Below are 25,555 nucleotides of genomic sequence, written 5' to 3'. Positions count from 1 at the left end.
CCATCAATCCAGTCTGTGTTCACCTCACACTCACCCAAACAGGTGACGGGATCACAAATCTTGGTTATTTAAACACTTCATTTCTGTGAAAGCTGGAGCAGCCCACTGTGGCTTCTCCACGAGAACCAGCCGCTCACACCCAGTCCCCTCATTTCCCCTACACTCTGCTCACAGCCGCTGACGCAGGTGACACAGCAGCCTGTAAGGGCATGGAATGTCGGGTTTTCCATTCAGGAATTTCCAGAGCCTAGAGCACCGCCTATCACACATTGGTGCTCAGTAAATGTTTGTTGAATGAATAAGTGATCAATGCTATCACAGACCATCTCACTCCCCACCAAGCGACCCCTTGAGGGGGTTGTCTCAGCCCGGGAGGATGTCCTAACACCGTAGCCTAGCAGAGTGGACTTTGCACTCCAAGATCCACACCCCTTCCTAGTCTGTGGCCGTCCTGACTGCTACCTGCCAACAGTATCCCCTTCTCCTCCCGGCTCACCTCCCCTGAAACACCTTCCTCCTCCAAGTCCCACCTCAGGCCTCACCTCGCCGGCCCTATGCAGGGTTCCTGAAGCACCTCAATAAATCCCTGCATGGGGTGGGGGCTGTAGGGCCAGATTCTACAGCCCAAGAATCTCTCCATGCTGAGTGCGTTCTGATCCAAGCTGTCTGGGGAGGACGGCACACACCACGCGCCCTGATCAGAGCTGTCTGGGGGAGGACGGCACACACCACGCGCCCTGATCAGAGCTGTCTGGGGGAGGACGGCACACACCACGCGCCCTGTACAGAGCTGTCTGGGGGAGGACGGCACACACCACGCACCCTGATCAGAGCTGTCTGGGGGAGGACGGCACACACCACGCACCCTGATCAGAGCTGTCTGGGGGAGGACGGCACACACCACGTGCCCTGTACAGAGCTGTCTGGGGGAGGACGGCACACACCACACACCCTGATCAGAGCTGTCTGGGGGAGGACGGCACACACCACGCACCCTGATCAGAGCTGTCTGGGGGAGGACGGCACACACCACGTGCCCTGTACAGAGCTGTCTGGGGGAGGACGGCACACACCACGCACCCTGATCAGAGCTGTCTGGGGGAGGACGGCACACACCACGCACCCTGATCAGAGCTGTCTGGGGGAGGACGGCACACACCACGCACCCTGATCAGAGCTGTCTGGGGGAGGACGGCACACACCACGCACCCTGATCAGAGCTGTCTGGGGGAGGACGGCACACACCACGCACCCTGATCAGAGCTGTCTGGGGGAGGACGGCACACACCACGCACCCTGATCTGAGATGTCTGGGGGAGGACGGCACACACCACGCACCCTGATCAGAGCTGTCTGGGGGAGGACGGCACACACCACGCACCTTGATCTGAGATGTCTGGGGGGAGGCAGAACACACCAGGCATCCCTGAGCACCGCAGCGCTGCATAGTGAAGGCACAGTGTCTGTCTAATACTTCAGGATGTTTCTCAACAATAGACGTAACCTCTTATATAATCACAAGATGGTTATCTAACTCTGGATGTTAATCTAGATAGAATGCTTTCAGCTAACCTACCATCCATATTCCAGTCTTTTCACTGCCCCCAGAATGTGCATTATAGCATTTTTTCCTCAGTAAAGACTCAGTGTAGGGTCCATGTCACACTTCATCTTCTTTGGTTTGAATCAGCCCCTCACACTGTCCTCATCTTTTAGGACAGAAGCATTTTTTAAGTGTACAGGCCTGTTTTGTTTTGCTTTACAGAAAGATCTAGAGTTGGCTTTGTCTGCTGTTCCCCATGATTAGATGAAGGCTGTGCATCCCTGGCTGGGGGCCTTCCCAGCGTCACATCTGGACCCCAGGAGATCTGTCTGTCCTCATAGGGGGTATGGCTCATGCAGCTTCCCCAGGAGCCAAGAACCTGCCCTCCAGTTAATGCCACGGGGGCACACTCTGACACTCCTCCCAACAGAACTCCCCTGCCCCAAATTCTGGTCCCAGCACTTATCTTGCTCTAGCCAACCTCCAGGACAAAGTTTGTTAATGAAATGGAAGATCTTATCCTCTTAAATGGCACAAATTACAACACGACTTGGAAAACTCACAGAAAGAAAGCAAAGCGATTTTAGTTCCATTGAAAAGGGAAAATGTGATGTAAGTCCTAAATACTACTTGAAAACCTCACGAATTGAATCACACACTATCCTAGTGTCACTTACTTTGCTTAATTTTCACTCTACCTTTTAAGACTCAAAGCAACACTTGCCTCAAAGCAGAGTAAGGGTTATCCTTCTGGTTACACAAAACCGAGACAGATGTCTGATGATCAGTGCTAAAGCCTCTGCTGCCTCTGAAATCTCCAGGGCTGTAATTCCATCTGCCCCAGTGAACTGTCACCCTAATGGACCAGCCATCTGCACAGGCTGTCATGAAGCACGATTCAAATTTTACTGCAGTTTCTCACATCTGAGCGTCACTGGTGAGTGAATTCATTCATTTCCTCACTGATCGTCCACGGAACGACCACCAGGCACCCAGCCCAGAGGGACAAACAATGCAAGGGCCCAAGGAGAGCGCAGCAGAGAGACACACAGACAGCCCCAGGTGCATGCAGGGCCCTGTCACGCCTGGGCAGAGTGTAGGCTCCAGAGGGTGGGCTGTGAAGCAGGGTGGGGTAAGCCCTCAAAAACAGCTTTACAGAGAAAGTGAAGCTCCCTGTCACACAATGGGTATGGCCAACAGGCAGGGTTCACGTTCCAAAGAGAGGGAATAAACAGCCTGTCTAGGGGATATGAGGTGAGGAACCCCGCCCAGCTCAGCACTGGACCCACCAGGCTTGTGCATCTACACTGGGCTCACGGAACTGAAGGTGGATTCCATCAGGGTAGAGAAGAAGAGCCTTACAGGGAGGAGCTCCCTAATTAAATGTCCCTTTTAGGAAAGTCCGGTGAGCACCCTGGGAGCCCAGCAGGTGGCAGGAGCTCATCTGCTGGGTGTCCCCTCAAGTCCCTGCCCACTGTCCCTTTGGGCGCCACGCTGGGCACCTGTCTTGGTCTCCATCCCCCCCCCCCCCATAAGGTAGTAAGACCTCTAAGAGCACCCGACTCCAAGGGCTGCGTTGCGGACCATGGAACTCCAGACAGGAGGGCCTTAGACCCACACGGGCACTTGGCCAGCAGTCAACAAACGTCAGAATAAAACCCCAGGAGTGAACGGAGCAGGTTTGATTTAAGTCCAGACACAGAGCTGGTGGAATGGATGGTGGTCCCGGAGAGGGGGCTGAGAGGATCTCTCAGGGGAGTGAGCAGGCAGTGTACACAGGTGGCAGAGGCCACATCTGTCGCAGAGGCCAAGGTCCACTCCCCCAGGTTGGAGCGCCAGCTCCTCATACCACACCAGGCATTCAGCCTTGGCCTGGCCCACTCTGACTCCTGCCCCAGTTTGGGCAGCCTCTCGCCACGTTGCCTAACTAGCTCCTCAGGCCCAGCCTTCTCCAGAGCAGCCTCCTCCTCTCTCCCCCTTGCTGAGCTACCTGCACGTCCCAGACCAACTCAAAGTGATCGTGTTCCCACACACAGAAGTCCCCCCCTTCACCCTACCCTCCACCCCTACAAAGGGAACCATCACCTTGCGGCTTTCCACTCCTGAGACTGTTTCTCCCTGTGGGTCACCTGTGTCCTCACTCCCAGCGCTTGGAGCAAAGTGCACAGGCACCTGGGTGACCTACAGCAGCTCTCAGTAAACAGTGGGTAAGCAGGAAGACAGAATCCATCCCTGTCACAAGGAAACGCCCTGGAGCCCCGTCCTTCTCTCTGCCCCAGTTTCAGCCCCTCAGAAACCAACCTGGGCGCTGTGTGGGAAGGCGACGTCACTTCTCAATTTCATTGTCTCGTGCCTGTTAAAAACGTCCTCAGAAAACAAACCTAAGACATACTTGGTTTAGTTCTCTATGGCATTTTAAACACTACTGGTTTTCTCCAGAGCCTGTTTCAATCAATCAGCCCTGTTTTAAAGCTGTCGGAACAGACCGTCTAGCGAAGGCATGAACAGCAGCTTCCCAGGGTGAACAGAGGAATCCGACATGGGTCTAATGAAGAGCACTGACAACCCATCTCCGAGCTGACGCCTCCCGAGGGAGGAAGGGACAAAAGCAACAGCCAAAGGTCCCCGTGAGAATATCCCAGGTCCATCCCGTGCAGATCAGGGTCTCCCACCAGCCAGCCAGCCCCACTTGGAACATCTGCTAATATTTGATATCCGCATCCTTAGGCCACCTCAACTGTCACTGGAGACTGCTCGGGCCTGGCCGGCATTAGCCCACAGCTGTCAGTTCCCAAGCACCTGCCCAACCCTGAACATCACAGCTTACACCAGGTCCTCAAAGTGTGGGCCGGGTCTCACATCGCGCGTGTCTCCACAACTGTTTCCACACACACTCCTTTACGTGCTGAGTCTCCTTCCATCACTGTTCTCCTATGCGCCCTGGGCCCACAACGGGAGTATTAATATTAGTGTTCTGACTGCAGATGGGAAATAAATACAGCAATTATTAACTATTTCCTAATGGTTTACAGAGGATTACACCATAAAATACTCATTTTAATGTATACAATTTTAAACATTTATTAAGTTAGCCTTAGTTCTTTGGAAAAATGCTAACTATTAAATCACAGTAAATGCAGTTACTATAAAACTGAACTTTAGGGGAGGCGGAGCAAGATGGCAGCCGAGTAACAGCTTCCTTGCATTTGGGCACCGTGAGTCTGGGGAGATAGGACTCCAGGCATCTCTGGCTGGTGGGAACTGCCTATCATCACTCCTATGAGGATACAGGGAGTCAGCCAGAGACTTCTGGACCCCAAGAGGAGGACTAAAACCGTGGAAAACCGGCAAGTGGTCGCGTGTGTTCAATCCATCTAAACCCGCCCACAACTGTAAGTTCAGTAGCAGCGAGACTGCAAACCAGAAAGGCCTTACCTGTGAACTGTTTTGATGTCCTTGGACTTGGCACTGAGTTGAACTACCTTGGGGAAGGCCTGAGCGGGAGTGCGGAGAACTTTGGCCGTTGTCTAGGGCCCCAGTCTGAGCCGCTGAGCCAGACAGAGCTAATAGTGTTTGGCGGTGGGTCACACGGATCCATTGTCAGTGATCTGCCCCAGCAAGCTCCGCCCTCAGGGTCGCAGAGCTAGAAACAGGTGGGAGCTGGTAACCCAGCAACGAAGTAGCCTAAGGGTGGGGTCTGAGCCGCCTTGCAGCCCTAACCCTCAGGGGAAGAGTGAGACCAGTTTTGGCACACTGGGTAAGTGGATAGCCACTTCAGCAGCGATTCCAGCAAGAAAGCTGGGAAAGCTTCTGCTCAGCAAGTTTACAAGTACAAAGTGCCTTTTAAGTAGGCTGAAGAGAGATTTAGGGTGTCTACCTGCTGGGGTTTGAGAAATCAGCAGCCTCCAGTCGTATCAGAACTGTGACTAACATCTCATACCCCAGAAGACCACGTGTTGCCCAGACAATATTCAATAACATATACAAACTGCTTTGTTTTTGGTTGTGTATTTTTTCTTTTTTTTTTTTTGTTTGGTTCTTTTTTTTGTTTCTTTATTTTGACGTTGCTGATGTTCTTTTGTTTTTTTAATTTCAATCTTTTCCATACAGATCCCTTTTTCTTTCTCAATTTTCCTGGTTTAATTATAATTTCCCATTGCTGCCTTTTTTAATAACTTCAACTTCATTTTTGCTAGTGTTTCTACCGATATGATTTGGTTTTTCACCCAATTTTATCCCGCAAAGTTTTCTGTTTGCTTGTTTTGGTTTGATTTATACCATTTTTGTCTTTCCTCTCTACTTGGTGCAGGTGGGGTACTGTGTCTGATCAGGTTAGCAAAGAGCTGCTGACCTCAAGGGAACCACCCCACTGGGCACCCCCAGAAGGTGGAGTTTTTTAAGGTTGTGTCAAAGTACCCTACTGTACACCTATATTGCCCTGTCTCCCTCTTTCTGTGCCTCTCTTCTTTTTGTCAATATTCCTTATACCCACCCCCTCTCCTTTCTCTACCTTTCTTTTTTTCTTATCACTCGGTCCTCCTTTCTTTCATCCCCTTTTTTTTGCTCTTCAACCTTCTCACCCTTCTGGTCCTGTAACCCTTAGTCCACAGGCACAAGAACTTAAAGAGCAAGAGGAAGTGAAAGGAAAATTACGGCAAGGAAACAGATACAAGAAATCACCCATGAGGAAGAATCAGCAGAAAACTCCAGGCAACAAGAAGAACCAGTCTAGTACAACCCCACCAAGGGACCATGAGGTAGCTACTGCAGATGATTCCACCAGTATAGAAATGTTAGGAATGACAGAAAGGGAATTTAGAATACACATGTTGAAAACAATGAAAGAAATGATGGAAACAATGAAGGAAATTGCTAATAAAGTGGAAAATAACCAAAAGGAAATACAAAAACAGAATCAAATAAGAGATGAACGATATGAAGAATATAAAAAGGATATAGCAGACCTGAAGGAACTGAAACAGTCAATTAGGGAACTTAAAGATGCAATGGAAAGTATCAGCAACAGGTTAGACCATGCAGAAGAAAGAATTTCAGAGGTAGAAGACAAAGTTCTGGAGATAACTCAGACAGTAAAAGAGGCAGAAAAGAAGAGAGAGAAAGCAGAACGTTCACTGTCAGAATTATGGGACTTTATGAAGCGTTCCAACATATGAGTTATAGGAATTCCAGAAGGGGAAGAAGAATGCCCCAGAGGAATGGAAGCCATACTAGAGAATATTATAAAAGAAAATTTCCCAAACATCACCAAAGATTCTGACACACTGCTTTCAGAGAGATATCGGACCCCGGGTCGCCTCAACTCTAACCGAGCTTCTCCAAGACACATTGTGATGAACCTGTCCAAAGTCAAGACAAAAGAAAAGATTCTGCAAGCTGCCAGGAGTAAGCGCCAGTTGACCTACAGGGGCAAATCCATCAGAGTGACCGCAGACTTCTCTAATGAAACTTTCCAAGCAAGAAGACAATGGTCATCTACCTTTAATCTACTTAAACAGAACAATTTTCAGCCCAGAATTCTGTACCCTGCTAAGCTAAGCTTAAAAATTCACGGAGAAATCAAATCATTTACAAATATACAAACATTGAGGAAATTTGCCACAACAAGACCAGCTCTACAGGAAATACTTCAACCTGTTCTGCACACTGACCACCACAATGGATCAGCAGCAAAGTAAGAACTCAGAAATCAAAGGACAGAACCTAACCTCCCCACTGATGCAAAAGATAAAACTAAGCAATGGACTCTCACCAAATAAGACGAATAGAATACTACCACACTTATCAATTATCTCAATAAATGTTAATGGCTTGAATTCCCCACTGAAGAGACATAGATTGGCTGACTGGATTAAAAAACACAAGCCATCCATTTGCTGTCTGCAAGAAACACACCTGGCTTCAAAAGACAAATTAAAGCTCCGAGTCAAGGGTTGGAAGACAATTTTTCAGGCAAATGGAATTCAGAAGAAAGGAGGAGTTGCAATCTTATTTTCAGATACATGTGCATTTAAAGAAACTAAAGTCAAAAAAGACAAAGATGGTCACTTTATATTGGTCAAGGGAAAACTACAACAAGAAGACATTTCAATTCTAAATATTTATGCACCCAATTTAAATGCTCCCAGATTCTTGAAGCAGACCTTACTCAGTCTGAGCAATATGATATCTGATAATACCATCATAACAGGGGACTTTAACACACCTCTTACAGAGCTGGACAGATCCTCTAAACAGAAATTAAACAAAGATGTAAGAGATTTAAATGAGACCCTAGAACAACTATGCTTGATAGACGCATATAGAACACTTCACCCCAAAGACAAAGAATATACATTCTTCTCATCACCCCATGGAACATTCTCCAAAATTGATCATATCCTGTGACACAAAACAAATATCAACAGAATCAAAAGAATTGAAATTTTACCTTGTATCTTCTCAGACCATAAGGCACTAAAGGTGGAACTCAACTCTAACAAAAATGCTCAACCCCACCCAAAGGCATGGAAATTAAACAATCTTCTGTTGAATAACAGATGGGTGAAGGAAGAAATAAAACAGGAAATCATTAACTTCCTTGAGCATAACAACAATGAAGACACAAGCTACCAAAACCTGTGGGATACTGCAAAAGCAGTTTTGAGAGGAAAATTCATCGCTTTAGATGCCTACATTCGAAAAACAGAAAGAGAGCACATCAACAATCTCACAAGAGATCTTATGGAATAGGAAAAAGAAGAACAATCTAAGCCAAAATCCAGTAGAAGAAAAGAAATATCCAAAATCAAATCAGAGATCAATGAAATTGAAAACAAAAGAATCATTCAGAAAATTAATGAAACAAGGAGTTGGTTTTTTCAAAAATTAAATAAAACAGATAAACCATTGGCCAGACTAACTAGAAATAGAAAAGTAAAATCTCTAATAACCTCAATCAGAAATTATAAAGGGGATATAACAACTGATCCCACAGAGATACAAGAGATCATCTCTGAATACTACCAGAAACTCTATGCCCAGACATTTGACAATGTGAAGGAAATGGATCAATATTTGGAATCACACCCTCTCCCTAGACTTAGCCAGGAAGAAATAGACCTCCTGAACAGACCAATTTCAAGCACTGAGATCAAAGAAACAATAAAAAAGCTTCCAACTAAAAAATGCCCTGGTCCAGATGGCTTCACTCCAGAATTCTATCAAACCTTCAAGGAAGAGCTTATTCCTGTACTGCAGAAATTATTCCAAAAAACTGAGGAAGAAGGAATCTTCCCCAACACATTCTATGAAGCAAACATCACCCTGATACCAAAATCAGGAAAAGACCCAAGCAAAAAGGAGAATTTCAGACCAATCTCACTCATGAATATAGATGGAAAAATTCTCAACAAAATCCTAGCCAATAGATTACAGCTTATCATCAAAAAAGTCATTCATCATGATCAAGTAGGCTTCATCCCAGGGATGCAAGGCTGGTTTAACATACGCAAGTCCATAAACGTTATCCACCATATTAACAGAGGCAAAAATAAAGATCATATGATCCTCTCAATAGATGCAGAAAAAGCATTTGATAAAATCCAGCATCCTTTTCTAATTAGAACACTGAAGAGTATAGGCATAGGTGGCACATTTCTAAAACTGATTGAAGCTATCTATGACAAACCCACAGCCAATATTTTACTGAATGGAGTAAAACTGAAAGCTTTTCCTCTTAGAACTGGAACCAGACAAGGTTGTCCTCTGTCACCTTTACTATTCAACACAGTGCTGGAAGTTCTAGCCAATACAATTAGGCAAGACAAGGCAATAAAGGGAATCCAAATGGGAGCAGAGGAGGTCAAACTCTCCCTCTTTGCTGACGACATGATCTTATACTTAGAGAACCCCAAAGACTCAACCACAAGACTCCTAGAAGTCATCAAAAAATACAGTAATGTTTCAGGATATAAAATCAATGTCCACAAGTCACTAGCCTTTGTATACACCAATAACAGTCAAGATGAGAAGCTAATTAAGGACACAACTCCCTTCACCATAGGTTCAAAGAAAATGAAATACCTAGGAATATACCTAACGAAGGAGGTGAAGGACCTCTATAAAGAAAACTATGAAATCCTCAGAAAGGAAATAGCAGAGGATATTAACAAATGGAAGAACATACCATGCTCATGGATGGGAAGAATTAACATTGTTAAAATGTCTATACTTCCCAAAGCAATCTACCTATTCAATGCCATTCCTATCAAAGTACCTACATCGTACTTTCAAGATTTGGAAAAAATGATTCTGCGTTTTGTATGGAACCGGAAAAAACCCCGTATAGCTAAGGCAGTTCTTAGTAACAAAAATAAAGCTGGGGGCATCAGCATACCAGATTTTAGTCTGTACTACAAAGCCATAGTGGTCAAGACAGCATGGTACTGCACAAAAATAGAGACATAGACACTTGGAATCGAATTGAACACCAAGAAATGAAACTAACATCTTACAACCACCTAATCTTTGATAAACCAAACAAGAACTTACCTTGGGGGAAAGACTCCCTATTCAATAAATGGTGTTGGGAGAACTGGATGTCTACATGTAAAAGACTGAAACTGGACCCACACCTTTCCCCACTCACAAAAATTGATTCAAGATGGATAAAGGACTTAAACTTAAGGCATGAAACAATAAAAATCCTCCAAGAAAGCATAGGAAAAACACTGGAAGATATTGGCCTGGGGGAAGACTTCATGAAGAAGACTACCATGGCAATTGCAACAACAACAAAAATAAACAAATGGGACTTCATTAAACTGAAAAGCTTCTGTACAGCTAAGGACACAATAACCAAAGCAAAGAGACAACCTACACAATGGGAAAGGATATTTGCATATTTTCAATCAGACAAAAGCTTGATAATCAGGATCTATAGAGAACTCAAATTAATCCACATGAAAAAAGCCAACAATCCCTTATATCAATGGGCAAGAGACATGAATAGAACTTTCTCTAAAGACGACAGACGAATGGCTAACACATGAAAAAATGTTCATCATCTCTATATATTAGAGAAATGCAAATCAAAACAACCCTGAGATATCATCTAACCCCAGTGAGAATGGCCCACATCACAAAATCTCAAAACTGCAGATGCTGGCGTGGATGTGGAGAGAAGGGAACACTTTTACACTGCTGGTGGGACTGCAAACTAGTACAACCTTTCTGGAAGGAAGTATGGAGAAACCTCAAAGCACTCAAGCTAGACCTCCCATTTGATCCTGCAATCCCATTACTGGGCATCTACCCAGAAGGAAAAAAATCCTTTTATCATAAGGACACTTGTATTAGACTGTTTATTGCAGCTCAATTTACCATTGCCAAAATGTGGAAACAGCCTAAATGCCCACCAACCCAGGAATGGATTAACAAGCTGTGGTATATGTATACCATGGAATACTATTCAGCCATTAAAAAAAATGGAGATTTTACATCTTTCGTATTAACCTGGATGGACGTGGAAGACATTATTCTTAGTAAAGCATCACAAAAATGGAGAAGCATGAATCCTATGTACTCAATCTTGATATGAGGACAATTAATGACAGTTAAGGTTATGGGGGGGGAAGCAGAAAGAGGGATGGAGGGAGGCGGGTGGGGCCTTAGTGTGTGTCACACTTTATGGGGGCAAGACGTGATTGCAAGAGGGACTTTACCTAACAATTGCAATCAGTGTAACTGGCTTATTGTACCCTCAATGAATCCCCAACAATAAAAAAAAAAAAAAGAAACAACAGACACACAGGTAGAAAACAAAGTTAAGATAAATTTCTAAAAAATGTACTGGCCCTTTTAAAGAAAAAGATATGAAAAATGTAATAACAAATTGACCTTTATAAGTTTCTGACTCAGTAGGTATTTATGTTATTATTAATATTTGTCTTCAATTCTAAGAAGTCATGTGACCATACTTTCTAACCCCAAAATACGTACAAACGTCTGAAATTTTTTTCTGAAGTTTAAATTTGTGAGTGTGATGATATTTACAATATTATAAAAATTAAATCACAAAAAAAAACTGAACTTTATATAACAAAATAATAGTAGCTTCCTTCAATTACTTTCACTAGATTAAAAAGCTCAATTTTGTCATATAAGAAATACATTGGCAGACTCAGAGTGACGTATTTTCTGATGCTCAAATAGTTGAGCCAAGTGATGAGTGAACTAAACCAACAGAATTTAACGCAGGCCGCGTCCAGAGCACATGTCAGGTGCCGCTGACAAGTAAAAATGCACTTGTACGAATTTTACCATTTTCTTGGGAAAACGGGTATTTTTAACTTACATTTTCAAGTTCTTCTGGTAAATTAAGATAAAATTTTTCATTCCATACAAAATGGAGATCTAGAAGGAAGAGGCAAACGGCCTGAGCTCACATTTCTAGCTAGCCTAACTAGTTAGGCTAGCTATAAACTATAAATGCCTAGTCGACAGGGCGCTGACAATAGTGTCCAGCAGAGCTTCACGCCCTTGGAAGGATGTCTGATGACACAGACCTCGGTGGCCCAGAAGAGCAGGGGAGTTTACCCCCTGAGCCCAGACGGTGGGTCCCATGCAGGTCACTCAGCTGTTAGGCTCAGCCAGGATTCCCAGCAGCATAATCCAAGTTCAGACAGCAGCAATTGGTTTACCCAGAAATAAAGTACTATCATACGTAGACGGGGTCATACCCAGTCACAGACAAGTCTGATCTGGTGCCATGCTTTTATGGATTAAAAAGCTCGGTTTTGTCATATAGGAAAGACATTAGCAGACTCATCTTTTCATGTACTAGGAATTCACAACAATCATCCCAGATAAGGAAGCAGGTTTGTCCTCTGCTGCCCGTGATGACAGATTCTATTTGACATCCAAATATTCTCCCACACTGCCCTCCACTCTCCCCTGACAAACAGCAGCCCCAAGCCCTATCCCCTCCCGCCGATGGCTCTGACCTGCGCTCCCCCATTCTCCCGTACCCCCAGAATCCAAGGCCAGCCAGCCTCCCCCCACCTCTCCACAGGCATCTAGCCGCCACCTCCCTCCCCATCCTCTTCTCCTCGTCCCACTGAGTGGAGACGTGGGAACCACACCGTGCATAGCCCTTTACATTCTGTTAAGAGGGACGGCTGCTCTTTAAAGCAAGCCACTGTGCTTTCCTATCACCGGAAGTTCTATTTTCTCCTGACTGAAAGGGTCTTCCAGAGCCATCCACACACACATTTCTGCCCCTTATCACACTTGCACAGAAAGAAAAGGAGAACGCAATGGAAACAGATTGCTCGTATCCTCCCAAGATTTCACACCAGAGTGCGACTCTTCAAAACCGTCTTTGACTCTGACTCAGCTATCTCTGGGCCTTTCCATGCGGCTCAGGGAAGCTACTCTGCCATCATCCCTGAACTGCTTCCCAGCTGCTGAGGTCCAGTCCACATATTCTGGGGCCAGCACTTTCCAGCCTGGAGCACAAACTCCTTCCTACCACAAGCATGGCAGGTCACCTCTCTGGCCGTACCCAGTTTACAAAGTTACCACTGTTCTGTTGTGATCCTCCATGGAGGGAGGACCTATTTCTCCACCTCCCAGAAATGGGCTGGTTATATGACATCCTCCTGGAAGACAAGAGGCCGCGTGGAAAGGCCCCAGAGTGTTGGCTGCCAGGGTGTCCATGAGGCCAGCCTGGACCTCCCCACCCCGTGAACCATCCACTGAACACAATCTCCCAGGTAACCAAGGAGAAACCAGCTGAGATCCACATGGCCAACCCATTGAATCGACGCAGTGAATCTTTGCTGTGCAAAGCCCCTGTGTTTGGGGATGGCTTGTTACTCTGCGCAGATGACTGACGCTTGACAGTGTACCTACTGTCCTTCCTTCCGACAGAACCTGCTGTCACTTTGCAGGAACACAGGGGATGGGAGAAGAGCGTACCCCGTCAGCACCAGAGGCACGTCTTGCTGCTCCACTCCTATACCCTTCTGTGTCCAGGGCTTTTTGTTACACAGCCGTTAAACACGATGCACAGAACCCACCATGGAAATCACACTGAGGACAGCTTACACAGCCGTTAAACGTGATGTACAGAACCCGCCATGGAAATCACACTGAGAACATCTTACACAGCCGTTAAACGTGATGTACAGAACCCACCATGGAAATCACACTGAGGACAGCTTACACAGCCGTTAAACATGATGAACAGAACCCGCCATGGAAATCACACTGAGGACATCTTACACAGCCGTTAAACGTGATGTACAGAACCCGCCATGGAAATCACACTGAGGACAGCTTACACAGCCGTTAAACGTGATGTACAGAACCCACCATGGAAATCACACTGAGGACAGCTTACACAGCCATTAAACGTGATGTACAGAACCCGCCATGGAAATCACGCTGAGGACATCTTACACAGCCATTAAACGTGATGAACAGAACCCGCCATGGAAATCACACTGAGGACATCTTACACAGCTGTTAAACGTGATGAACAGAACCCGCCATGCACACACGCAGCTGTAGAGCTAGCCAACACAGACACAGCCGAGTTCAGTCCTGAGCACCAGCTCCTGCAGCAGGGCCACCAACAGGACCCGGGACACTGTCCACGTGAGACGCACCCTGAGACATCGGGATGTGGGTAGATAAATGCTCGTTTGGAATCCACGACACAGTGTCCTCAAGTCCACTGCTCTGCCACTCGTCACCACGCAGGGAACATGGTGGCTGCTCAGACTGGCCCCCTCCTGGCTATGTGGCTCTGTAGTCCATCAGTGGTAGTGATTATCCTAAGGACATGGTCCTTTCTACCTGTTGCTTAAATTTGGGTCCCTGCAGTGTGAATACCTTCACCTGGAGGGCCTAGCGCCCACCCTGCCCCCCACAGGTCCAGGGTGCTGCTTCCTCACTGCTGGGCAGTATTGATGGCGTGTGGCTAGTGGTGGGTCTGTTAAACAGTTTAACAGAACAGGCACTGACAATCCGTAGAGATCGGAGAGGCTGGAGCTGGTGGAAGCAGGGGCGATGTCCAGGCTTGGGCTTTAATTAAAGGGTGGAGTGGAGGGAACTCAACCACCGAGCAGGAGGTCTGACCAGATCACTCTGTCTGCTCACTGACGCCGTCTACATCCACTCAACTCCTCTCTGTGTCTACAGCACCAGCAGAGAGCTCAACACGCAGCAAACCTCTCATGAGGGCTCTGCAGACCCCCTGATGGGCCCAGAGACAGGCCTATTCAAGTCTTGACGTGCCCTAAGTCTTGTTCATGAAACATTCATGCAGACTCAGGAACTTCTGCTTTGTACTCTAGGTATGTGTTTTGATCTTGCAAATTTAAAAGAAAACCCTGCACCAGAGTCTTAGAAATGATACTTCAATCACCTGACACCTCACTGCAGCGTAAAGACGACTGAGGGGCCTAACAGCCCCTCACGGTTCACAGGGCAATATCTCCATGAAAGGGCATCCCAGACTTTCCAGCATCTGTTTCCTAATATTCTACCCCCTTTTCCCAAAAAGATGTTGAGGCAATTCACACGGGAAATAGATTTAAGTTTAAGAAGTTAGAAAGGGGAAATCTTGAATAAGCAAGAAATAAATTTATCATTGCGGGCGACAAAGTGAAGACTCTGTCTCTAAAATAAACAAATAAATAAATTTATCATAAAAATTGCTAAGTTGCTGACTCATCATGAATTCCAGCCTCACGGAAGTCCAGCGTGTGGAATTGTTTGCTGTCTCAGAAATGCATCCACTCAAGTGACCGGGGGGGAAAAGCTTATACCAAGTTGTAAGAGTCACACATCTTTATGGACACAGCCCTCTACAGAAGGGATAATGAACAGTGTGAAGCACATTTGAGAATCATTTTCACAATAAACACAGAGGTTTTACATCCATCTGTGTTTACGCTATGAGAACTTTTCATGATAGATTTTTTTTTTTTTTTTTGTAGAGACAGAGTTTCACTTTATGGCCCTCGGTAGAGTGCCGTGGCCTCACACAGCTCACAGCAACCTCCAACTCCTGGGTTTAAGCGATTCTCTTGCCTCAGCCTCCCGAGCAGCTGGGACTACAGGCGCCCGCCACAACGCCCGGCTATTTTTTTGTTGCAGTTTGGCCGGGGCTGGGTTTAAACCCACCACCCTCAGTATATGGGGCCGGCACCTTTCCGACTGAGCCACAGGCGCCGCCCATGATAGATTTAATGTTTCCAAAGTAACACACGCTTACACTGCCGTTTATGCCAGGTTTTGCGATCATTACGCTTGAAAATTCCTAAATGTTAAATATCCTTATCAAAACCTATTCACTTTCAGCACTAGATTTCCAGAAGAAAGAAGAAAAGGGAAGGTAGACAATACTAGAAAAAAATGCCTCAATTTTTAGACTGCACAGAATAAACATTTAATGAAAGGAAAAGAAAATCATATTCCTACCTGTAAGGAACCAAAATCTAAACAACATAGTGAAATGAGGATGTAATAGCAGGCTCCTACCCAACAACCTGTGTACGCAGAAGCTTCCAGGACCTCGCTGGTGCGGGGTGTTCAAGGCTGGACCATTCACGCTGATGTGCGGTCATGGCTCAAATTTCAGCGCCCAGCCCAATGCTGCCCACACTGTAAGCAAAAACGCTGGTGAAGGCGGGAGAGAAATACAGGTTTTCATGGAACAGAAACCATCTCAAATGTGCATGTTCACAAGGCTCCCTCTCTGCCCAGAACATCTCCCCCTCTCCAAATCACACTTTATGATCGGAGTTCGTTTGCCGACTCCGACGCACAGCATTCTCTGACACACGTGGCTTGTTCCCGTAAACTGTTTATCATGAAATGAGTTCGCGTCTTTGTCTGTTCCTGCTGGACACAGTGCATCTCAGGGCAGAATCGCACCCATCGCTTGTGTAGGCTCAATGATCATCATTCACTTATTCATTCAACAAACACTTAATATTAAAATCCATTCCTTAAAGAAAACAAAATAAATCAGCTGATCGTCCAACTCAAGAAACTACAAAAAATAATGAGTTCAGGGGCAAAAAATAGCCTCCACATCATAAGCTAGACAAGGACGACATGGAAAGAAATATCATAGGCTAATCTCACCTGTGATGACATGCAAAAATCCCTAATAAACTTCACAGAACATACTCAGAAAGCATTGTCCTAGAAGCAAGGCTCCCTCACAGATGAGGGTTGGAAGGACGGAGCATCCGAGAGCAGAGTTGCTCAGTGGTGCTGCTACCACCAGCCCCCGTGAACTGCTCAGGCGCAAGCTGAGGGTGGTGAGGGCGGCCAGGGCAGGAAGGGCTTGGCCCCAGAGGTGGGTGCCAGCCAGGGGACGCAGGGGGGCTCTGAAGGGTGAGGAAGCCAAAGCCAAGTGCATAAGAGGGATGAAAATGGCAATTATGAAATCTGAGCTGCAAGAGGAGAAACGGCCACCAAGGGCGGCCCAGCAGAGCAGGGGTGCTCAGGGCCAAGGTGGCTTCACAGTGGGAGGACACTGGAGCCAGCCAGTGGGGCGGACAGGGCTGGCCACAGTAGGTGTTCAGCAGCTGTGCTGACTAAATCCCCGTGTCAGCAGAATCACTAAATGCAGGGACACAGACAGATAAACCCTTACTAAGGATGGTAAAGACAGTGAGTCCCTCCCTCCGGGACCTGGCTTCTGCCATATCCTGACAGCTGCCTGTCTGTCTTTGTCATGCTTTATGCTACAACATCACACAGTGTGGGTCAGCACACACACATGCACACTCACACACACACCCGCAGACACAAACATGCAGGAACGTGCAGGCACACACATGCACACTCACACACATGTGCACTGACTGCTCCTCCTGCCTCGCTGCCCACCTCCAGGTCACGCCCGCCTGGAATGTTCTCTTCCCGCCCCTCAGCTGGGCTCAACGTCCCTCCTCCCTATCCTGAGACCTGTCTCATACCCACTGCGTTGTTCTACAAACCCTCCCGGTGCCCCAGCGCTCTGCTCTCCAAACATCAGCCCCGATTCCCGTCCACTCATTTTCAGGAGCACGTCTGGTCTCTCACTTGGCCGACCCCAACCCCAGGCCCAAGAAGCTGCTGCACAGCTGGGCCCTCACCACATGCCACACCTGTGTCACTGCGGGGACCGCAGAACCAGAACAGTTATGTCTCCCCTTTGCACCTGACTCACCTGTTTCCTCCTTGGTGAGTGTTTTCCAATGTCCTCGTACCTTCTGAAAGACAAAAGACAGTCATCTTTAAATGTTTAAAACTCAGCTCCAATATAACTTTATAAAAATGTCAGATGTAGCCTTGGCTTTGGGAGGGATTGAACAAGAAGAGGCACCTGCCACCCACCTGCCACTGGGCTGACGGTGATGCCTTCCCAGCCACGGGAGCAGAGGGGGCCCAGGGACCCTGCCAACTTCCTTCTTTAAGATCTCGGAAAATCAGCTGGATCCTCACATACTAGGGTGGCTTCTGCCCTGAGGTGTTCACACAATAGTGGGAACCCCAACATTACCGTGAACACAGCATGTGTGGCTCTCACAACAGATGAACAGAGCAAGAATTACCACTCTCAGGGACCAGAGAGGAGACGAAGGCCCAGAGGAACGAGGGTCAGGGTCTCATCCGATGTCCTACAACCAATCAGCACCAGAACTAAGACTTGAATTCAATCCAAAGCACAGTCCACCTGCGTCCTGCTGCCACACTGGGCTCTGATTCCTCCCTGCTATAGTCACACACATGTCTGGAAGCACTTCCACCACAAGGCTCTCCGCCAAGGAACCCTCTCTGTTCTACTTTGTGGGTGCCCACTGCACCTCTACCTGCTGGCTGCTGTGTGGCATCCTATGGGTCCTGAGCCTCAACCTCTCAGGTATAAGCAATGATGGAGTCAAAATGCAGGACTCTGACCTGGATACCTGACTGCTGCGAGGTCGTCCCCAGTCAATAGGACAAAGGGAACCTTTCTCTGTCTTAAGGTACAAACCCTGACACCCTGGAGCAGAAGAGGGAGGACGTGGCCTCAGATGCGGCAACACTGGGGCAGTTCATACCCTCATGTCACAAGGTGGAAGGGGCAGGGAGGGAGGCGGCCACCTGCATGGTATTCTCTGAAAATCATCTGCACAATTTACCCTCTGTGCTTTTCCACAGAGACGAAAAGTGACACCTCTTTTTCTTTGCTCAAGACACCACCTCTAAAGGACTTGACAAGGAAGCAGTTGTAGGGAAGGACCCTAGTGAACCCTCAAACTGTGTCCTACACAAAATGTGCTTGGATGTACCCCCTGGGGCTCAGCAATCAAGGACAACCCACGGTCCGCGTCAGGGGCGAGCACCCCAGTCCCCCACTGTCTGCACCTGCCAGTGGTCACTCCCTCACCGCAAAGACACACACACTGGAGCACAGTGTCCCCTCCCAGCAAGGCCAGGGGCTACTATAAAATCACTGCTTTTCTCACCCCAACAGGCTGACACCCGGCACACTCTGTATTTAAGCTAAAATCAAAATAAGAAAACAAATCACGGTCGGTGCTGCCCACATCGTGAGCTGCAAAACCACACCCCAAAGGCAGCCATGAAACACATCTGCTCGTTCTGACTCCTGGCATCCCAGAGAAAAAGCAACAAGCTCCACGGAGGGTCTTCCTGTCCTTGCCAATACAGCAGAGAAGAGGGTTTCACTAAGCCCAGTTCTAAAAATCTGAAATGGGGGTGGCGCCTGTGGCTCAGTCAATAAGGCGCCGGCCCCATATACTGAGGGTGACGGGTTCAAACCCGGCCCCGGCCAAATTGCAACCAAAAAATAGCTGGGCGTTGTGGCAGGCACCTGTAGTCCCAGCTATTCGGGAGGCTGAGGCAAGAGAATCGCTTAAGCCCAGGAGTTGGAGGTTGCTGTGAGCTGGGTGAGGCCACGGCACTCTACCGATGGCCATAAAGTAAGACTCTGTCTCTACAAAAAAAAAAAAAAAAAAATCTGAAATGGAATCATAAGTAAAATAAGAGCATCAAGTTTCACTACAGAAAAACAACCAACAACTGAACTGGAGACATCTGGGAGAGGCCCCGGCGAAAGGCAGATATTTCCACAACTAAACAAGGGAAGGCAGGAAATGTGCTCACTGCTGGACCTCGATGGGAACCTTTGGGGACTTCCAGTAGGGTAAATGTTTGAAGGTCTCCAGGCCCCCAGCAATGTAAAAATGATTATCTTGCAAATCCTTTGAGTTGTCCAAAAGATGCCCATTCATTGTATATAACCTGCAGGGGAAGAAAAAATGGGGCAGAGACTTTAAGATCAGCAATACAGGGTTCAGGGTACTTCTGTAAATGCCTGACTAGTACACAGCCTACTAGGGAACACGTGATCGTCAGCCAGCGTGATCCAAACGGGCGGTTAAACCCTCCAGGAGCTGCTCTTCTAGGACTATTACACTTGCTTTCCATTTTTAGATTTTTTTAATTAAAGTGTATTTTTAATTATGTGCAAGTACTCAGAGGCTCTTGAGAACATGTTAAGCTCTTGGTTGGTGTTCAATTAATTTTAACTAATAATAGCTAAAATGAAAACAAATTGGGTTATGTCATTATAACAATACTTGGAAAACAAACCAGCATTTATTAGCAAATAATATGCATTTTTGTAAGCAGCAAAAGACTAGTATCAGTCTACTTTGTATTTGGTACTCCTTTTTGGCAAGTTCTCCTTCTGTGGCTTATTCATTTAAGAAATGATTTGATCAGTTGAGTGCTGAGCGTTTACACACAGAAGACAACGAGGGCCCTGCCCAGGAAAAAACACAAAGGAGGAATTCTCTGCCTCCCCCAAGTCAAGGAGTGCACAAAGCCTGCAGGACACACATCATAAGAGAGGGCAAAGTGCAGGGTCCCAAGAGGAGACACGGGACCAGCTGCAGGCTTCACAAAGGGGGAGAACATGCCATGCCCTTGGAAGGGAGGGCTGGGACTTCACCAAGAGAATATGGGAGGAAGCCACTGAGGGGCAGGCACAGGCCACTACTGAGGGTACCACGCAGAGCACATGGATATCTGGGACAGGATGGTTCTAAAGAGCCTGGGATCCCGGGAGCAGGAACTATATCACTTTAGTCAGAGTGAGGGAAGATGTCCACGTGGGGGAGGTGGAGCTGTTTTAGCACAGGGAAGCTGACCATGGTGGCAACTGAGAGGAGAGAAGTGATGCAGTGTTCCTACAGGTACAAGACAAGTCATGACTCGGGGCACAGGCACAAGCCCAGAAGAGAAGGAACACGGGGTGCGTGGAAAAGGTGGGAGCCACAGAGCTTGTCCTGGGCCTGGGGGTGCATCAGAGCCCCCAAGACCACGGCCCCCGCTAAGAGGTCCTGAGCAGTGAGGATGAGACCTGAGTTCCTCCCCTCTGACACGTTCCCTTCTCATGGGACACTCTGTTCCAGTGCCTCATTTCAACAGCCACTGCCTGAGGTCAGCACAAGGAGATACAGGACATCAAGACAGGGGCAGCTGTGAACAGCCCCTGGAGAGCAGGCGAGGCCTAGGAGCTTCCTTGTAAAACCCCCACCTGGGATCCTGCTCCACTGCCAGTGCCCTGGACCATCCGCGTCCATCCCCCACCGCCTAGTACACTCCTAGGCAGGTGCCCTGGACCATCAGCATCCATACCCCACCAGCCTATAAAGTCCTAGGCAGGTGCCCTGAACCATCGGTGTCCTTCCCGCACCACCCAGTACACTCCTAGGCAAGTGCCCGGGACTACCAGCGCCCAACCCCACCACACAGTACACTCCTAGGCAGGTAGCCTGGACCATCAGCGTCCATCCCCCACCACCTAGTACACTTCTACACAGGTGCCCTGGACCATCATGTCCAACCCCATCACCTAGTACACTCCTACAACAGGTGCCGTGGACCATAAGCATTTATCCCCCACCACCAGGTAGACTCCTACACAGGTGCCCATCAGCACTACCCGGTACACTCCTGCACAGGTGCCCTGGACCATCATGTCCAACCCCATCACCTAGTACACTCCTACAACAGGTGCCGTGGACCATAAGCATTTATCCCCCACCACCAGGTAGACTCCTACACAGGTGCCCATCCCCCACTACCCGGTACACTCCTGCACAGGTGCCCTGGACCATCAGCGTCCATCCCCCACCACCTGTACACTCCTACACAGGTGCCCTGGACCATCAGCGTCCATCCCCCACCACCTGGTACACTCCTGCACAGGTGCCCTGGACCATCAGCGTCCATCCCCCACCACCTGGTACACTCCTGCACAGGTGCCCTGGACCATCAGCGTCCATCCCCCACCAGCCAGCACACTCCTCCACAGGTGCCCTGGACCATCAGCGTCCATCCCCCACCACCTGGTACACTCCTGCACAGGTGTCCTGGACCATCAGCGTCCATCCCCCACCACCTGGTACACTCCTGCATATGTGTCCGGGACCATCAGTGTCCATCCCCCACCACCTGGTACATTCCTAGGCAGGTGCCCTGGACCATCAGTGTCCATCCCCCACCTCCTAGTACACTCATACACAGGTGCCCTGGACCATCAGCGTCTATCCCCCACCACCCGGTACACCCCTGCACAGGTGTCCTGGACCATCAGCGTCCATCCTCCACCACCAGGTACACTCCTGCACAAGTGCCCTGGTGCCTCTCCCGAATGACAGCCACCCACACCATGGCCCTGACTCGAGAGGCACTCCAGGGCACTCACCACAGAGCAGCACTCCAGGGCAGTGCAGGATGCAGAGGGAGGACACCCCTGCCTGACAGGGGCTGGGGCCAGCTCAGAAGCTAGGCCAGGAGTGGGCATGCAGTCCATAAAACATCCTGAAACTCTGCACCTGCCACAGGCCTTTACAGCTGGCTCCAACCCCTCTACTCCAGCTTATCTCTGAGTATCTTCCAAATCTCAGCTTCCCTGGGGACCTCGCTCAGTGTCCTCGTCCTGCTGCCAGGCCACTGTCTGTGCAGGTCCCAGCTCTGGGAGCACCCCTCCTTACTCCCCAGTACCCCATGCCTCAGAGCCTACCCCCACCCTCTCTTCCCATTCTGGGCCCCAGCCTCCCGCTCTGAGCACCCCCCAGAGCTCGCAACCCGCCCACCTCGTGGCCTCCTCTTTGTCTAACCATGTCAGGCAGGGGTCCATCCCCAGCAGGATTGTGCCATCTCAGTGGGACCGAGAGCAATGTGTTCTAGATGTTTTGCCTCCTGGTTTCCATCACTCTGCGGCTCCCAGAACAGTGCTGGGTGCACAGCCCGTACCCAGGAAGCACTGACTAATGGGAGTGAGGAGTGGAGACCGTGTACTTCAGAATCTCAGGAAAACTCCCCAGGACAGCTCACAGCCTGTTCCTCGGGCAAATCTCCTTCCCTCATCCCTGATTTCCTCCAGCCTCACTAAACTTGGAATGCATCTTGCTGGCTACTGTCCACACAGTTCCCTTAACATTCTGGTTTTCCCTGGGACCCAGGTGAGGCAAGGGAGGCAAACCTGGGGAAGTGACGGCCCCCACCTCCTGCCCATCCTCCGGTTCTCAGAGCAAACACTCCAGACAGGCCCCCCAGGGCATGCTCCTCCCATAACAAACATGCTCAGCCTCCACTGAAACCCCCCACTGACATCTGTCTTCTCCATGGGGGACAAGCCCGACAAGGCAAGGACCATGCTGCCTGTGTCACACCCTTAGCTCTCACCAATGCCCACGGAAAGCAGTTTCTCCACCAGGGTTGGTAGAAATCCCTTACCCGGGGGCCCATTATACCAAAAGCTACAAACTATCCAATAAATCAACCAGTTTTTATTACCACAAAGAACAATTAGCTAGGTTCCTAGCACACACACGGAAAATGGCTGACACAACCCGCGCTGAGCTCTGTTAACATTACCTAGGGCAGGACAAGTGCAGGTGCATACAGATCGTTCCTCACCTGGGGGGAGCCGTGGCTGAGGTTTGCATTCTACAATAACAACGTGCATTCACTTTAAAAAATTCTGTTAGCACTCTTTCAAGCTCAGTATTTGTTCTTTATAAGCCTTTCTTTTATTTACAAGCTCTGTACTTTTTCTATCTTCAACCATAAAAAACTAATTTAAGTCCAGAAAAAAAATAAATAAATAAGCTTATTGATCTGATGTCCTACTTTCCCCCTAAACATCCTATTTCTCTGTTCAATTCTACCACACGTGTTTTCTCTCTTACTCTCCTACCACAATTACATGTGTGATACTCAAGGTTAAACCCTCTATTATTTCTGGCTTCTGGAAACACACAAATCTTGTTGACTGCACAATTCTGTTTCTTCAAGAGTAATAGTCATGTTTAGAGGTGCCTTCTGGACCCACCTGGGCATTTACAGCATCGATTTGTACAGAAGGATCTAACTTCCCCGGACACTCAGGTCTGCCTCGTTACCCGCCACTCGTACAAGGTCAGTCATGGTTCCCCTGCCCCGAATGTCCAGTAGTTTATGTCCCACTTACAAGCAGACACTTCAGTTTTCACCGCTGGCATCACAACTGCTGGTCATAAATCATGTGATAGCTTTCCCTGAGACAGCGAACAGAAGGAACCATACATTTCTGCTCCTCCCCCTGTCCCCGTGTCCCCAGGAGGGGCCGTGGCTGTCCACAGAGGTGTCTCTGGCACTCAGCACCACCCCACAGCGCCCTGATTTTCAGCTTCAAAGACTGCAGATTCCCCTGTACTCACTCCAGGGAGTTGCCCAGAGCATTCTCAGAGCCATGTCTTGGCCCCTAGCCCTGCAGTCTCTCAGCCACGTCCCTTCCCCATTCCCATCACCCCACCACTGCCCTCGGCTCTGCTGCAGCTCCTAGGCCCTTGGTCCAGGCCCACCACTGGCTCACATTCATCTTGAACCCTCTCTCAGCCCCTGGATTCATGGTCCATCCACCTCTGTCATCCCAGCACTGAGTGCCCCGTACCACGCCTCAGTCCCACCAAGCGGTCCTCACATGCACACCCCACCCCCACCCTATCCCCTTGCAGCTCCCAGGAGACAACCTTCTTTCCTACTTGACAGAGATTCCCAGGCATTAATTTGTTCACCTTCCTCCTCTCCTACTTTAAAGTTTTTCCACACCAGCATTCTCCTCACCTCCTCCCCCGCCTCACAGGAAGCCGGTCACTGCCCTGTGTCCCCACACCCTCCAGGGCAAGCCTTGCTCTCCACTGCCTACTTCACCTGGCCCCTTATCTCCCCATGGGTCTTTCACCTCAAGGAGAGACATGTGCACAGGTGTCCCTCATGTCCAACAATGAGCCACATTTGCTATGAGGTCCCTCAAGCCAAGTCCTCCCCTGAAGAACCCCCCCCCACACACAGAGCCACCTGCACCCTAGCCCCCCATCTGCTCTCCTCCCTCACTCAAGCTGCCGCACAACCTGGCCTCCTCCTCACAGGGTGTGTGGCCAGCTGCTCAGCGGTCCTGGGATCACACCCTGGAGGCACAGCTGGGGTTCATCTCACTCACCCCGGCTGTGGCATTTGTTGGCATTCTTCCCTGGGAGCCAATGCAGCCCTGGCTCCCACACTGCGCCCCTTCCGGGCCACATGCCTGGGCTCTGGGGGCTGCACCCTCACCCTCCTTGTGGCTCCCTCTCTCCTGCCCCAAATTCTACCCCTGAGAACTCCACCCCAAGCTAGGTCCAGGATCTAGGACTGGGAACAGATCCATAGCCACAGAAGACTATGCCAAAGAGAATTAAAAGAGAAAAAAAAAAAAAAAATAGCAGTCCGGGCACAGGTAGGAGGGAGCACCAGAATCCAAACAAGGTACCGACTTTAGGAGGCCAGACGGAGAGATGGAAACCAGGTCCAGGCAACAGGACCAGGAAGGGCACAAAAGAGGCAGGAGAGACTCCCCAGGGCCCCTGCATAGAGGGACACAGGGCTCTGCTTAGAGGACACCTAAAG

General features: G+C 48.7%; 1 protein-coding gene across 1 annotated transcript in view; it reads right to left on the bottom strand.

The window, feature by feature from the left end:
- DCDC2C (doublecortin domain containing 2C) overlaps window positions 1–25,555 on the bottom strand; it is a 73,937-nt gene that overhangs the window by 22,950 nt on the left and 25,432 nt on the right. Inside the window, exons 5-6 of the mRNA XM_053587800.1 lie at window positions 19,721–19,858; window positions 17,778–17,820 (exon numbers count right to left, since the gene is read on the bottom strand). Coding sequence (XP_053443775.1) covers window positions 17,778–17,820; window positions 19,721–19,858 — 181 coding nt within the window. The remainder of the gene's footprint in view (window positions 1–17,777; window positions 17,821–19,720; window positions 19,859–25,555) is intronic.

This window comes from Nycticebus coucang, chromosome 4 (assembly GCF_027406575.1).
Source record: "Nycticebus coucang isolate mNycCou1 chromosome 4, mNycCou1.pri, whole genome shotgun sequence".
Taxonomy (NCBI): domain Eukaryota; kingdom Metazoa; phylum Chordata; class Mammalia; order Primates; family Lorisidae; genus Nycticebus; species Nycticebus coucang.
This window is presented reverse-complemented; position numbering and strand designations above follow the sequence as displayed.